The sequence below is a fragment of the Oncorhynchus clarkii genome, chromosome 13 (genome assembly GCF_045791955.1).
Source record: "Oncorhynchus clarkii lewisi isolate Uvic-CL-2024 chromosome 13, UVic_Ocla_1.0, whole genome shotgun sequence".
In the NCBI taxonomy this organism is placed as follows: domain Eukaryota; kingdom Metazoa; phylum Chordata; class Actinopteri; order Salmoniformes; family Salmonidae; genus Oncorhynchus; species Oncorhynchus clarkii.
In genome coordinates this window covers 23,443,926-23,459,779 of record NC_092159.1, presented here as the reverse complement: position 1 = coordinate 23,459,779, position 15,854 = coordinate 23,443,926, and the positions used below count along the sequence as shown (strand labels likewise).

The window sequence follows — 15,854 nt, the reverse complement described above, 5'->3', positions numbered from 1 at the left end:
GCATATGACCTGAGATGATCATGTTTATGAAAAAGAGCTCAGAATCTACATAAATCACTTAGGCCTATGCATTTCATCACAAAATGTGTTCAAGTAGTCTGCCTGAATTACTGGATGTGAAAAGGTGTTTGCTGGAACACACACCTGCCAGTTGTTCCTGTCAGACCAGATCAGATTAGTTCAATTAACAATGCCAGGAATGCTGTTCCCCACACTCCTTTGGCGTTTTCTATTACAGCCATTGATCCAACACACAGAGACTGATCAACACACACAGTTTAGGGAAGTACTTGTTCTTTATTTTCACATAATAAATTAGATTGACAGTTGTAATCATACATTTTTTACCAGGCGATTAGCTACTATACAGTAGTATACAGTACTTAAGTAAAAAATACTTTAAAGTACTACTTAAATAGTTTTGGTGGGTATCTGTACTTAACTTTACTTTCTTTTTTTGACAACTTTTACTTTTACTTCACTACATTCCTAAAGAAAATTATTTACTTTTTACTCCATACATTTTCCTTGACACCCAAAATTACTTGTTACATTTTGAATGCTTAGCAGGAAAATGGTCCAATTTATACATTTATCAAGAGAACGTCACCCTGGTCATCCCTACTGCATCTGATCTGGCAGACTCACTAAATTAGAAATATTTGAAATGATTTATACTTTTACTTTATACTTTTACTTTTGATACTTAAGTATATTTCAAACCAAATACTTTTAGACTTTTACTCAAGTAGTATTTTACTGGGTGACTTTCACTTTTACTTGAGTCAAATTCTATGAAGGTATCTTTACTTTTACTCAAGTACAACAATTTGGCACCTTTTCCACCTCCTGAGTATACAGTGCATTCAGAAAGTATTCAGACCCCTTTACATTTTCCACATTTTGTTACATTACAGCCTTATTCTAAAATTGATTAAATTGATTTTTCCCTCATCAATCTACACACAATAACCCATAATGACAAAGCAAAAATATTATTATTTTTAAATGTTTTGCAAATGTAAAAACAAAACAAAAATTGAAATATCACATTTACATAAGTATTCAGACCCTTTACTCAGTACTTTGTTGAAACACCTTTGTCAGCGATTACAGCTTCGAGTCTGACACTACAAGATTGGTACACCTGTATTTGGGGAGTTTCTCCCATTCTCCTCTGCAGATCCTCTCAAGCTCTGTCAGATTGGATGGGGAGTGTTGCTGCACAGCTATTTTCAGGTCTCTAGAGATGTTCGATCTGGTTCAGGTCCGGGCTCTGGCTGGGCCACTCAAGGACATTCATCGACTTGTCCTGAAGCCACTCCTGTGTTGTCTTGGCTGTGTGCTTAGGGTCGTTGTCCTGTTGGAAGGTGAACCTTCACCCCAGTCTGAGGTCCTGAGCACTCAAGAGCAGGTTTTCATCCATAATCTCTTTGCTCCGTACATATTTTCCTCGATCCTGACTAGTCTCCCAGTCCCTGCCATTGAAAAACATCCCCACAGCATGATGCAGCCACCACCTTGCTTCACCGTAGGGATGGTGCCAGGTTTCCTCCAGACGTGACTCTTGACATTCTGGCCAAAGAGTTCAATCTTGGTTTCATCAGACCAGAGCATCTTGTTTCTCATGATCTGAGACTCTTTAGGTGTCTTTTGGCAAACTCCAAGCAGGATTTCATGTCCCCTTTACTGAGGAGTGGCTTCCATCTGGCCACTCTACCATAAATGCCTGATTGGTGGATTGCTGCAGAGATGGTTGCCCTTCTGGAAGGTTATCCCATCTCCACAGAGGAACTCTGGAGCTCTGTCAGAGTGACCATTGGGTTCTTGATCACCTCCCTGACCAAGGCCTTTCTCCCCCGATTGCTCAGTTTGGCTGGGCGGCCAGCTCTAGGAAGAGTCTTGGTGGTTCCAAACTTTCATTTAAGAATGATGGAGGCCACCGTGTTCTTGGGGACCTTCAATGCTGTAGAAATGTTTTGGTACCCTTCCCCAGATCTGTGCCTCGACACAATTCTGTCTCGGAGCTCTTCGAACAATTACTTGAACCTCATGGCTTGGTACTTGCTCTGACATGCACTGTCAACTGTGAGACCTTCTATAGACAGGTGTGTGCCTTTTCAAATCATGTCCAATCAATTGAATTCCCCACATGTGGACTCAAAACAAGTTGTAGAAACATCTTAAGGACGATCAATGGAAACAGGATGCATCCGAGCTCAATTTAGAATCTCAAACCTGTTTTTCGCTTTGTCATTATGGGGTATTGTGTGTAGATTGAGGATATTTTTTTTGAAATTGATTTTAGAATAAATCTGTAACGTAACAAAATGCATCCCTAATGTAGCACTGGGCCAGTCATCTGACTGACAGGAGAGATGACCAGAGGGGCAATGTTTCTCTCACCATCAGGATACCCACAGTGGAAGTATGGATAGAGTTTCTCTGTGAATTTGTGGCCAGTGAAAGAGCAGATGTGAGATCTGGCAGTGGCATTCACATCATAAATGGAGACCTGACCCTCCTCATAATCCACAAACACCCCCACCTTCTGGGGCTTCTTTTTCAGGCTCAGCTGTACTTTTGGGTCATTAGCCTCATAGTAATTATTTGTGCTCAGCCCCAAAGTCCAGACTCCATCCGCAATGCTCAGTGGTAACCACCCCTGCCTATTGATGGATTCTGTGGCCACTCCTAAATCCCATTCAGTCTTGCCCTTCACCTGTACCTCATAGTAATATTTCCCTGAGGAGAAGCCCTCCTTCCCCAGGACACTGTATATATAAGTAAACCTCTTTGGGTTATTTGAGAGATTCTGTGATTGGTCCCCACACCTCACTTGTTTCCCATCCACGGACAGGATTAGTTCAGGATATGCTGTATCAGGGTCCAGAGTCACATCCACTGCATACTGCAGAATATTCATCTCAGCTTCACACAACTTCTTCAGCTCGTTCTCCATCTCATTCTGAAATATCTTTACCTCACTCGTCAGTTTGTCTCCCAGCTGAGATACAGCTCTCTTCATGTACCCCATGTGCAGGTGGCTTTGAACACTGATCTCCGACCAGTCCTTGGACTTTACAGGGAGACACCAGGATGGGGAGCTCTGGAGGAGTTGGAGATGGTCCTTGGTGTGTGTGAGCTGCCCCAGCTCAGAGCTTATCCTCTCCAGCTCAGTGATTTCTTGCTCCAGTTCTGTAATGAAACCTTCAGCACACTTCTCTGAAGCTTCTTGCTTCTGCTCAATCACACAAATTAACTCAGCCTTACATTTATCAATGGAGTGAACTAGAGCGGTGAAGATCTGTACTTTGTCAGACATCTCCCTCTCAGTGTGTCTCTTGCTGAGATCTACTGAGTGTTTGATCTCCTTAACCTTCTGCAGTCGCTCCTGAATCATCTGCTTCACTTGTGCCTCTGTCTTCCCAAGCTGAGCCTTCCTTTGGACACATTCTTCTTCCAGAGGTACGCTGTTATGAGCCTTGTGGTCAGTCTCAGAGCAGAACTGACACACACATATCTGGTCAGTCCTACAGAACAGCTCAAGGAGTTTGTTGTGCTTCTTACACATCCTGTCTTCAAGGTTCTTTACAGGGTTGATCAGTTGGTGTTTCTTCAGGGCTGGGGCTATCTGATGAGGCTCCAGATGAGACTCACAGTACGAGGTCAGACAAACCAGGCAGGACCTCAGAGCCTTGCGCTTCCTGCCAGTGCAGACATCACAGACCACTTCTCCAGGCTCTGTAGTGAAATCCTCTCTGTCTCTCACTATCAATCCCTTAAAAAGTTCTGCAACTCCTCTAAGTGTTCTGTTGACATCCGGTTCAGGTCTTATGTGGAATATCTGCTTACACAGGGGACACTGGAACAGGTCTGTGCTATCCCAGTATCCTTTGATACAGGCCTTGCAGAAGTTGTGTCCACATGGGATGGAGACTGGGTCAGTGAACACATCCAGACAGATAGAGCACTGGAACTGCTCTTCAGACAGGAGACTGCTGGGGGATGCCATATCTGGAACACATACAGAATATAAACTATAAAGAACCCCCAAAACATAGGCTAAATCAGTTATTGGAATGAGTCAACTTCAATATATTTGCTCACTAAACATACAGTGCCCTTCAGAAAGTATTCATAACTCTTGACTTATTCCACATTTTGTGATGTTACAGCCTGACTTAAAAAATGGATTAAATATATTTGTTTCTCACTCATCTACACACAATTCCCCATAATGACCAAATTAAAACATTGTTTTTAGACATTTTAGAAAATGTATTGAAAATGAAATGCACAATTATCACACCCCTGAGTCAATACATGTTAGAATCACCTTTGGCAGCGATTACAGCTGTGAGTCTTTCTAGGTAAGTCACTAAGAGGTTTGCACACCCGGATTGTACATTTGGATAAAAGTGGAGACTCAGAGCTACAAAATGCTATATCATATACTGCATTGTTGAGGAACAAAGGGAAAGTAATTCTGCTTTGAATGCAATTTTGAGAAAATGTTTTGGTATCTAGTGAAGAGCTCCTCTTTGTCTACACCCATTTAGCATCGTTCACACCCTCTTAAGCTTTACCCCCACCCCTCTCGTTTGTCCCTCAGAGCGTTCAGAGCGCACACTTGACGCTCTGGCCGATGATTTGTTTACCTTAACATGAAAACAGCCTAACCAGCTCTGCTAGCAACAATTTTATTGCGTTTTTTGCAGACGTTTACTGACACCGCCCATATTCAACGCGTTGTACACTTTAGCTTAAGACGTGTAGCTATCTAGCTAGGTAAACAATGAACCAAGCTAGGTAAACAACGTGTAAGATCACACAAGTGAATGTAACGTTAGCTAACGAGCCAGCCAGCTAACGTTTGCTAGTTAAACGACAATGAACATCATGTCGTTACTACCCTGCATGAATATGCTGGGAGCTTACCATCCAGGTTCAATGTTAACTAGATAACATTAGCTATTCCCTCCGCAAGGCAATCAAACAAGCTAAGCGTCAGTATAGAGACAAAGTAGAATCGCAATTCAACGGCTCAGACACAAGAGGTATGTGGCAGGGTCTACAGTCAATCACGGATTACAAAAAGAAAACCAGCCCAGTCACGGACCAGGATGTCTTGCTCCCAGGCAGACTAAATAACTTTTTTGCCCGCTTTGAGGACAATACAGTGCCACTGACACGGCCCGCAACCAAAACATGCGAACTCTCCTTCACTGCAGCCGAGGTGAGTAAAACATTTAAACGTGTTAACCCTCGTAAGGCTGCAGGCCCAGACGGCATCCCCAGCTGCGCCCTCAGAGCATGCGCAGACCAGCTGGCTGGTGTGTTTACGGACATATTCAATCAAACCTTATCCCAGTCTGCTGTTCCCACATGCTTCAAGAAGGCCACCATTGTTCCTGTTCCCAAGAAAGCTAAGGTAACTGAGCTAAACGACTACCGCCCCGTAGCACTCACTTCCGTCATCATGAAGTGCTTTGAGAGACTAGTCAAGGACCATATCACCTCCACCCTACCTGACACCCTAGACCCACTCCAATTTGTTTTCCGCCCAAATAGGTCCACAGGCGATGCAATCTCAACCACACTGCACACTGCCCTAACCCATCTGGACAAGAGGAATACCTATGTGAGAATGCTGTTTATCGACTACAGCTCAGCATTCAACACCATAGTACCCTCCAAACTCGTCATCAAGCTCGAGACCCTGGGTCTCGACCCCGCCCTGTGCAACTGGGTACTGGACTTCCTGACGGGCCGCCCCCAGGTGGTGAGGGTAGGTAACAACATCTCCACCCCGCTGATCCTCTACACTGGGGCACCACAAGGGTGCGTTCTGAGCCCTCTCCTGTACTCCCTGTTCACCCACGACTGTGTGGCCACGCACGCCTCCAACTCAATCATCAAGTTTGCGGACGACACAACAGTGGTAGGCTTGATTACCAACAACGACGAGACGGCCTACAGGGAGGAGGTGAGGGCCCTCGGAGTGTGGTGTCAGGAAAATAACCTCACACTCAACGTCAACAAAACTAAGGAGATGATTGTGGACTGCAGGAAACAGCAGAGGGAACACCCCCCTATCCACATCGATGGAACAGTAGTGGAGAGGGTAGTATGTTTTAAGTTCCTCGGCGTACACATCACAGACAAACTGAATTGGTCCACCCACACAGACAGCATCTTGAAGAAGGCGCAGCAGCGCCTCTTCCACCTCAGGAGGCTGAAGAAATTCAGCTTGTCACCAAAAGCACTCACAAACTTCTACAGATGCACAATCGAGAGCATCCTGTCGGGCTGTATCACCGCCTGGTACGGCAACTGCTCCGCCCAATTCCGTAAGGCTCTCCAGAGGGTAGTGAGGGCTGCACAACGCATCACCGGGGGCAAACTACCTGCCCTCCAGGACACCTACACCACCCGATGTCACAGGAAGGCCATAAAGATCCTCAAGGACAACAACCACCCGAGCCACTGCCTGTTCACCCTGCTATCATCCAGAAGGCGAGGTCAGTACAGGTGCATCAAAGCTGGGACCGAGAGACTGAAAAACAGCTTCTATCTCAAGGCCATCAGACTGTTAAACAGCCACCACCAACATTGAGTGGCTGCTGCCAACACACTGACTCAACTCCAGCCACTTTAATAATGGGAATTGATGTAAAATATATCACTAGCCTCTTTAAACAATGCTACTTAATATAATGTTTACATACCCTACATTATTCATCTCATATGTATACGTATATACTGTACTCTATATCATCTACTGCATCTTTATGTAATACATGTATCACTAGCCACTTTAAACTATGCCACTTTGTTTACATACCCTACATTACTCATCTCATATGTATATACTGTACTCGATACCATCTACTGCATCTTGCCTATGCCGCTCTGTACCACTCTCATTCATATATCTTTATGTACATATTCTTTATCCCTTATCCCTGATAAGGTAATAGTTTTGGAATTGTTAGTTAGATTACTCGTTGGTTATTACTGCAATGTCGGAACTAGAAGCACAAGCATTTCGCTACACTCGCATTAACATCTGCTAACCATGTGTATGTGACAAATAAATTTGATTTGATTTAACTAGTGAAGCAAACAGCTGTGGGATACGAATAATAATTTCAGCTTTTCATATGTAATTGATTTGTAAAACAATTCTAAAAACATACACTTCTGTCTGCAACACAACTTACAAGTCAAGGGGTGTGAAAACTTTCTGAAGGGACTGTATATAGAGTAGTAATAACTGTACATTCATTCCCATTTAGAGTAGTTAGTCACATTGAGCTGATGTGGAACATATTGAAACAGTAGGGTATGTTTTAGGATTTTATATAGAAATTCGTTTTTTTGCTAAAGACAAACAAGTAAACACAGGTTTGGAAACAGAAAGGGATGTGAGATTATCTCTCTACTCACCTTCGCTTGTGTGTATGAATGTGTCTGTGGGGACACTGCTCTCTCCGCCACTCTGGTCCTAGAAGTGCAGCTGTGTAAAAAAAACCTCTGAAGATAAGACAAGATGTGTTACATTCCACTTCTATCAACTCTCACTCCTTACCATCAGTCGAGTGACAGAATACCTGCATTGCAATGCTTTACTGTAAGTCTGTATTTCCTGCTAGTGAAGTTAACCATTCATAGATCACACCCTTATGTAATTTCAATCAATTCAAACTTTATTAGTCACATGCGCCGAATACAACAGGTGTAGACCTCACAGTGAAATGCTTACTTACAATGCAGTTTCAAAAAATATGGACAAGAATAAGAGATAAACGTAACAAGTAAATATAGAGCAGCAGTAAAATAACAATAGTGAGACTATATACAGAGGGTCAATGTGCGCGGGCACCGGCTAGTTGAGGTAGTATGTGCATGTAGGTAGAGTTATTGAAGTGACTATGCATAGATGACAATAACAGAGATTAGCAGCGGTGTAAAGATGGGGAGGGGGGGGGGCAATGCAAATAGTATTGGTAGCCATTTGATTAGATGTTAAGGAGTCTTATGGCTTGTGAGTAGAAGCTGTTTAGAAGTCTCTTGGACCTAGACTTGGCGATCCGGCACCGCTTGCTGCAGAGAGAACAGTCTATGAATAGGGTGGCTGGAGTCTTTGACAATTTTTAGGGCCTTTCTTTGACACCACCTGGTATAGAGGTTTGCACTACCCTCTGTAGTGCCTTGCGGTCGGAGGCCCGAGATGTTGCCATACCAGGCAGTGATGCAACCAGTCAGAATGCTCTCGAAGGTGCAGCTGTAGAACCTTTTGAGGATCTGAGGACCCATGCCAAATCTTTTCAGTCTCCTGAGGGGGAATAGGTTTTGTTGTGCTCTCTTCACGACTGTCTTGGTGTGCTTGGACCATATTAGTTTGTTGATGATGTGGACACCAAGGAACTTGAAGCTCTCATCCTGCTCATCTGCAACCCTGTCAATGAGAATGGGGGCGTGCTTGGTCCTCTTTTTCCAGTACTCTACAATAATCTCCTTTTGAGGTAGTAATTAATGCAAATTAATTATTTAAAATTCATACAATGTGATTTTCTGGATTTTTGTTTTAGATTCCGTCTCTCACAGTTGAAGTGTACCTATGATAAAAATGACAGACCTCGAGATGCTTTGTAAGTAGGAAAACCTGCTAAATTGGCAGTGTATCAAATACTTGTTCTCTCCACTGTATGTACTGTCACTGTGGGGATGACGTCCTTGATGCACTTATTGATGAAGCCAATGACTGATGTGGTGTACTCTTCAATGCTATCGAAGGAATCCCGGAACATATTGCAGTCTGTGCTAGCAAAAAAGTCCTGTAGCTAAGCATCTGCTTCATCTGAAATTGATCTAGTCACTGGGGCTTCCTGCTTGAATATTTGCTTGTAAGCAGGAATCAGGAGGATAGAATTATGGTCAGATTTGCCAAATGGAGGGCGAGGGAGAGCTTTGTATGCGTCTCTGTGTGTGGAGTAAAGGTTGTCCAGAGTTTTTTTTCCCTCTGGTTGCACATGTGACATGCTGATTTGGTCAAATGGATTTAAGTTTCCCTGCATTAAAGTCCCCAGCTACTTGGAGCGCCGCCTCTGGGTGAGTGTTTTCTTGTTTGCTTATGGCAAAATACAGCTCATTCAATGCTGTCTTAGTGCCAGTCTCTGACTGTGGTGGTATGTAAAACAGCTATGAAAAATACAGATGAAAACTCTCTAGGTATATAGTGTGGTCTACAGCTTAACTTGAGATACTCTACCTCAGGCGAGCAATAGCTAGAGACTTCCTTAGATATCGTTAACAAGCTGTTATTTACAAAAATACATAGTCCGCCGCCCCTTGTCTTACCAGACACCGCTGTTCTATCCTGCCAGTATAGCGTGTAACCAGACAGCTGTATGTTGATAGTGTCGTCGTTCAGCCACGACTCTGTGAAGCATAAGATGTTACAGTTTTTAATGTCCCGGGGGTAGTTTAATCTTCCGCGTAGCTCGTCGATTTTATTCTCCAAAGATTGCACGTTTGTTTGCAGAATGGAGTGAAGTGGTGGTTTATTCGATCGCCTATGAATTCTCAGAAGGCAGCCCACCCTTTTGCCCCTTTTTCAATGTACCTGTTCTTTAAAACCCTTTTGCACCATTCATGATATGGCTTCACCTTTCAGGTATGAAAACCAGCTTTAAAAGATGAGGGAAGGCCTACTCTTTACACCAAAACTGTAATGTTGGAATAAAATCTGGTTAAACAACAGCTTCCCAGTCTTAGAAAAATAAAGTGGTTTATGGGTAAAACAACAGGAAATAACAGCAAAGTATAAAAATACTTTTAAAAAATAATATTTTTGACACGTAATCGGTGACAACGCTGTTTGAGGAGATGAGGTGGGGGAGGCTCATTGTTATGGCAATGTGTGTCATCAACAGCTCTCTGGATTAACGAGACATTGGCATCACTCCAGGCTTGAACATGTAACCCATGTGGCTGGAGGTGAAGTTGGAGGTGAAGCATGGTTGAAGGTGAAGGAGTGAAGATCCTGATCAATAAGGGGAAAGAAGGTTGAGTGCTGAGGGAGGAAGTATTCTGTTTTTGATTTTTTTTTCGCAGCTTAGTGGAAAACACTTCCTCTTTGCATTTGTAGCTATTATGCAAAAATGTTTTTTCAGTTAGTTGAGTTTTGCAACGCTGTACAGGATCCACATAGCTACAATTGTCAGTTCGAATTTTCTGGCTAAGCCTGTTTTGATTACCTCATGAAAGGTGCAAGAACAATGTTTTTTTCTGCAGTAGGCCTCCCCCGTCGTGGGAATGCTTGAACACTGTCCTCCTAACCTGGTTGTAAGGAAGAATACAATCCTCCGGAAGACTCAGAAATTCTCCTTTGTTTGCTGCTCATGCACAGTTTGACATCACCTCAGATAATAAAACCTCCAGTCTCCAGTCTCCTTCCCCTTTATACTCTACCATCACCATACAGTCTGATGTATTTCAGCACGACTTTGTCAGTTTGCCTTTAAACTGACAGGTGCCTGACCCACAAACGCTTGATGTATTTTGGTGAGGCTGTCAGGAGTCCTTTATGCAGTCAGAACCACCAAGTTAAAGTGGATTTCCATACAATAGATGGCCGTTTACTGATAACGAATTTAAGTAATTGAATAGTCGGTCAAAGGAGACATTTAAATAGAGTTACTATTGCAGTCCATTGGCATTGTAGTGTATTAATATATGTTTTTCTCAGTGAACAGATGTCATGATTATATGTTGTCCTTCACACTGTAATGTATTAATCATACCAGTCAGATTGTTGTACTTATGGGGGAAAGTGATCACAATTGGCATGCATATAAAAATTCATTAAAGAAGTTTCGTCAAAAAATGCGAATGTGTGTGTGTGTGTTTGCGTGCGTGTATGGTTGTTGGCCCCACTTCTGAAATTCTCTGTAAAAATCCACTAAAAGCAGACATGACAACTAATCCTAATAAATTAAATAAAATAAATCAATAACTGCTCCAACTTGTTCTCTGCATCCCTGATTCCTGACTCCCAAACCTCAATACTGGCCTGAAAAAGCCACAACAATAAGAACGCGATGTACAAGGGCAGAGAACGGTGAACCCACTCTCAATACCGCCACAACACAGGCCCTCCAACCCTCCCCGCCTCATTTAACCAGGAATTAACACTACGGCTGCACTGAATAGAAGGCAGCCCCCTGTGTTAATGCTATGAAAAGAGCAGTGGTCAGTGGATCAGCAGAACAGAGGGTCAATACAACACTGTGCTGTTGTGAACCAGGCTCCCTAATGGCTGGTGTGCCCAGGTGAGAAAGGGGTAAATATTATTTACCCAAAGACACCCTGTATCAGTGGAAATGGTGACCATGTCTCACTCACCTACCCATCTGGAGACATTGCTGATCTGCAAAGAAATCTAGAAAAATTGACTTACTACGACTGGTAATGTGGTTGTCTCCCTTAGCTATCGAATGCACTAATTGTCAGTCGCTCTACTAAATGTCTAAAACCTAAATGTATGTGTGGGGTACAGAGATGAGGTAGTCGTTCAAAAATCAGGTTACCCACTATTATTGCACACGGAGTGAGTCCATGTAACTTATTATGTGACTTGTTAAGCACATTTCTACTTGTGAACTTATTTAGGTTTGCCATAACAAAGGGGCTGAATGCTTATTGACTCAAGACATTTCAGCTTTTCAGTTTTTATTAATTTGTAAAACATTCTATAAACATTATTCCACTTTGACATCCATTTAAAATTCTGTCTGTAACACAACAACATTTGGAAAAAGTCAAGGCGTGTGAATTATTTCTGAAGTCACTGTATATAAATTAATTCAGATTTAGAGTAGTTAGTCACATTGAGCTGATATTGAACATATTGAAACTGTAGGGTATGTTTCCGCATTTTGTATACAAATGAGTTTGTTTTGCCTAAAGACAAACAAGTTAAAACAGGTGAGGACACAGAAAGGGCTGTGACTGGGCTCTTTACTCACCTTCGCTTGTGTGTATGAATGTGTTTGTGTGGACACTGCTCTCTCCGCAACTCTAAATCCTAGTAGTGCAGCTGTGTAGGAAACCTCTGAAGATGAGAAAAAATGAGACAAGATGTGTTACATTCCACTTCTATCAACTCTCTGATCTTCCGTACCATCAGTCGAGTGACAGAATACCTGCATTGCAATGCTTTACTGTAAGTCTGTATTTCCTGCTAGTGAAGGTAACCATTCATATCTCATGCCATTATGTCATATCAATGTACCGGTTCTTTAAAAACCCTTTTGCACCAGTCACAATATGGCTTCACCTTTCAGGTATGAAAAGCAGCTTTAAACGATGAGGGAAGGCCTACCCTTTTACACCAAAACTGTAATATAGGGGGGAAAATCTGGTTAAACAACAGCATTTTAAATGTAAAAAGAGACAACCTGGAAAACAGCAAAGGACCTGAAGAACAAGGTTTAATGACATAGTCCTGTTGGACAGAGACAACACGATGAAGAGTTCAGGTAGAGGAGGTAGAAGAGGCAAATAATTAGCTGACAAGGATGGAGCAGTCTAGGCAATGACTGGGACATGCCTGTGAACTGGTGTTCTTGACCAAGAACCCCATGCAGGTCTATGGAAACATCTACCTTCTACATGCACATGCCCAGTGTAAATGTTATGCTCAGTGCTTGACTTGGGCAGGAGCTCACCGGAGCTGAGTACCGGCACCTCAAATGTTCTACTGTTTGAGCTCCTGTTCCTCATAGAATATTACCTTGAGCGTTTTGTGGAGCTCCTGCACCTAAATATGAACAGTACCGGCACCCAAAATGAGTACCGGAACCTAAGTTGAGCACTGGCTACTCAGTCTTTGAGGAGTGAATTACTCATGTTTTTTTCAATCCATAGACATTCTACCAACAATCAATCATAGGATAGCAATCATTTTTTTTAAATGTACTGGTATGGAACATGCAGACTGTAGTTCATATTTTATTACATGAGTGGTGCCTAATGGCCAAGGTATCTCACACACACAACCCTCTGTTGCTTCGGAACTAACGTCAGTTCTTGTGACCCAGGCTTACACAGCAAATGGAAAATATGGGTTGTGTGTGTATGCTAATCTATGCTGCTGTGTCTCTTTCGCTCTGGTCGTACTGTGCTGGTCTTAGTCTGGACTTAGTCTGGTCCACTGGACCACGAGTTGAACCACTGTTAGGTCAGCAGGTCACCGACGAAGTTGGATTTGTGACTCGTCCAATGGCTGTTAAGAAGGCAACAGTTGTGTTTCTCTGAACACTGCGCTATTCTATTACCTTCATTCCTCCTTCATTGTTCTTCTCCAATAGCCCAGAGCCTTATCCAATCCCACTGAAAGTTTTGGAGTTGAACCAAAAGACACAGCCAGATGCCTTGTCTCACCATCATTACTGTCAACTGGCCACATGCCATAGTAAAATCCACATTGTCAAAATGACTGCTTATTATTTTAGGCCAATAATCTGTAAATATCCTATTGTTAATATGTTAGGATGAGAAATGGGACCTGCCAGGTTGAAAAGTCATTAGTGACTCCAACCTCCTTCTTCAGGTCCACTTTATTAACCCTGTGGTATCAGAAAATGGCAAAAAGAAAGTCAGGTGTATGGTCTCAATCACATAAAGGGCGTGGTGTCCAACCAAAGTTTGTGCACCTTGAACATAGAGGTGTGCTAAGGTTGTGTGTGTGTGCACACGCACGCGTGTGTGTGTAGGTGGCACACTGACTGAAGAGACTTGGTAAGAGGATGCCAAGTGGAGCAGAGGTGTCCTCTTACCCAGAAAGCAGCTTGACTAGTCAACCCATTCCCAGAGTAATGCATGCTAATGAAAGCCTGCTGCTGACTAAATGCGCCCCCACACTCAGTACTCAACACTCAGCTGGCTTTCACATGAGGCAGACTTTGTGCCATTGAATAATTTGTCAGGAAGGAATAAAAAATCAGAATGATTTGTATGAAGTACAATTTAATTCCTTCTTGACCCATTTTCAATGTTCCCATAGTTTACACTACAGCTGTATGGAATTGCACTGTAAATATGTGCATTGGCTTCACAAATTAGATGAAAGAAAATACATAGGTAAATGCATTCTAAATGATGCAACTGGCAACCAATGATCTAACCCAAAAGAGGTGAGATAGATTGCAAAATACTGACAAATTTGGACCACCATTGGGAATAAGACTCAAGTCACACAGCATTTTCTCTTATGAAACATATCGTCTTTGACAACAAGGTTCACCAACAGCACGCCTTAAACCAAGCTTAAAAAGAGATTAAACATCTAGAACGATTTTCTGCACTCCCCACAGGGTTGGCCGACCAGCGGCTGTGTGTCCTCACAGCGGGGGAAGAGGGTTAACAGGCACCATGCTGGGTACCAGATCAAACAGAGACGCATGTATAGAGGACACAGGGCGGGGTGCCTCGTAAGGATCCGCCGACCGGCGAGTGGGAAGTCTGCAAGTCTGCCCTTGCCATCAATCTTACTTGCCAATGTACAATCATTGGACCATAAATTAGACGAGGTACGATCACAAATATCCTACCAACAGGACATCAAAAACTGTCATATTTTATGTTTTACTGAATCGTGGCTGAATGACGACATGGATAACACTCAGCTGGCGGGATATACATTTCACCGGCTAGATAGAACAGCACACTCCGGTAAGAAGAGGGGGGGGGGGGGTCTGTGTATATTTGTAAACAACAGCTGGTGCACAAAATCTAAGGAAGTCTCTAGATTTTGCTCTCCTGAAGTAGAGTATCTCATGATAAGCTGTAGACCACACTATTTGCAAAGAGAGTTCTCAGCTATACTTTTCGTGGCTGTTTATTTACCACCACAGACAGATGCTGGAAATAAGACAGCACTCAGTCAGCTTTATAAGGAAATAAGCAAACAGGAAACCGCTCACCTAGAGGCGGTGCTCCTAGCGGCCAGGGACTTTAATGTAGGGAAACTTAAATAATTTCTACCAGCATCTTAAATACGCAACCAGAGGGGAAAAAAATTATAGATCACTTTTACTCCACACACACACAAAGCTCTCCCTCGCCCTCCATTTGGCAAATCTGACCATAATTCTCTCCTCCTGATTCCTACTTACAAGCAAAAATTCAAGCACAAAGCACCAGTGACTCGGTCTATAAAAAAAGTGGTCAGGTGAAGCAGATGCTAAACTACAGGACTGTTTTGCTTGCACAGACAGGAATATGTTCTGCGATTCTTCCAATGGCATTGAAGAGTACACCACATCAGTCACTGGCTTCATCAATAAGTGCTTTGAGGATGCCGTCCCCACAGTGACTGTACGTATGTACCCCAACCAGAAGCCATGGAATACAGGCAGCATTCGCACTAAGCTAAAGGGTAGAGCTGCTGCTTTCAAAGTCTCTAACCCGGAAGCTTATAAGACATCCTGCTATGCCCTCCGATGAACCATCAAACAGGCAAAGCGCCAATACAGGACTAAGATTGAATTGTACTACACCTGCTCTGACGCTCATCGAATGTTTCAGGGCCTGCAAACTATTACAGACTACAAAGGGAAGCACAGCCGTGAGCTGTCCAGTGACACAAGCCTACCAGACGAGCTAAATCACTTCTATGCTCGCTTTGAGGCAAGCAACACTGAGGCACGCATGAGAGCATCAGCTGTTCCGGTTGACTGTGTGATCACTCTCTCCGTAGCCGACGTGAGTAAGACCTTTAAACAGATCAACATTCACAAGGCTGCTGGGCCAGACGGATTACCAGGACTTGTGCTCTGGGCATG

At 43.1% G+C, this 15,854-nt stretch overlaps 1 protein-coding gene across 1 annotated transcript; it reads right to left on the bottom strand.

The window, feature by feature from the left end:
• Positions 1–2,338: 2,338 nt before the first annotated feature.
• On the bottom strand, positions 2,339–9,389 carry LOC139423841 (E3 ubiquitin-protein ligase TRIM39-like). The gene is made up of 3 exons (XM_071175483.1): positions 9,367–9,389; positions 7,453–7,522; positions 2,339–4,017 (listed from the first exon to the last, which is right to left on the bottom strand). The coding sequence occupies exon 3, from the start codon at positions 4,013–4,015 to the stop codon at positions 2,339–2,341; it is 1,677 nt and encodes a 558-aa protein (XP_071031584.1). The 5' UTR covers positions 4,016–4,017; positions 7,453–7,522; positions 9,367–9,389.
• Between the last annotated feature and the right edge of the window lie 6,465 nt (positions 9,390–15,854).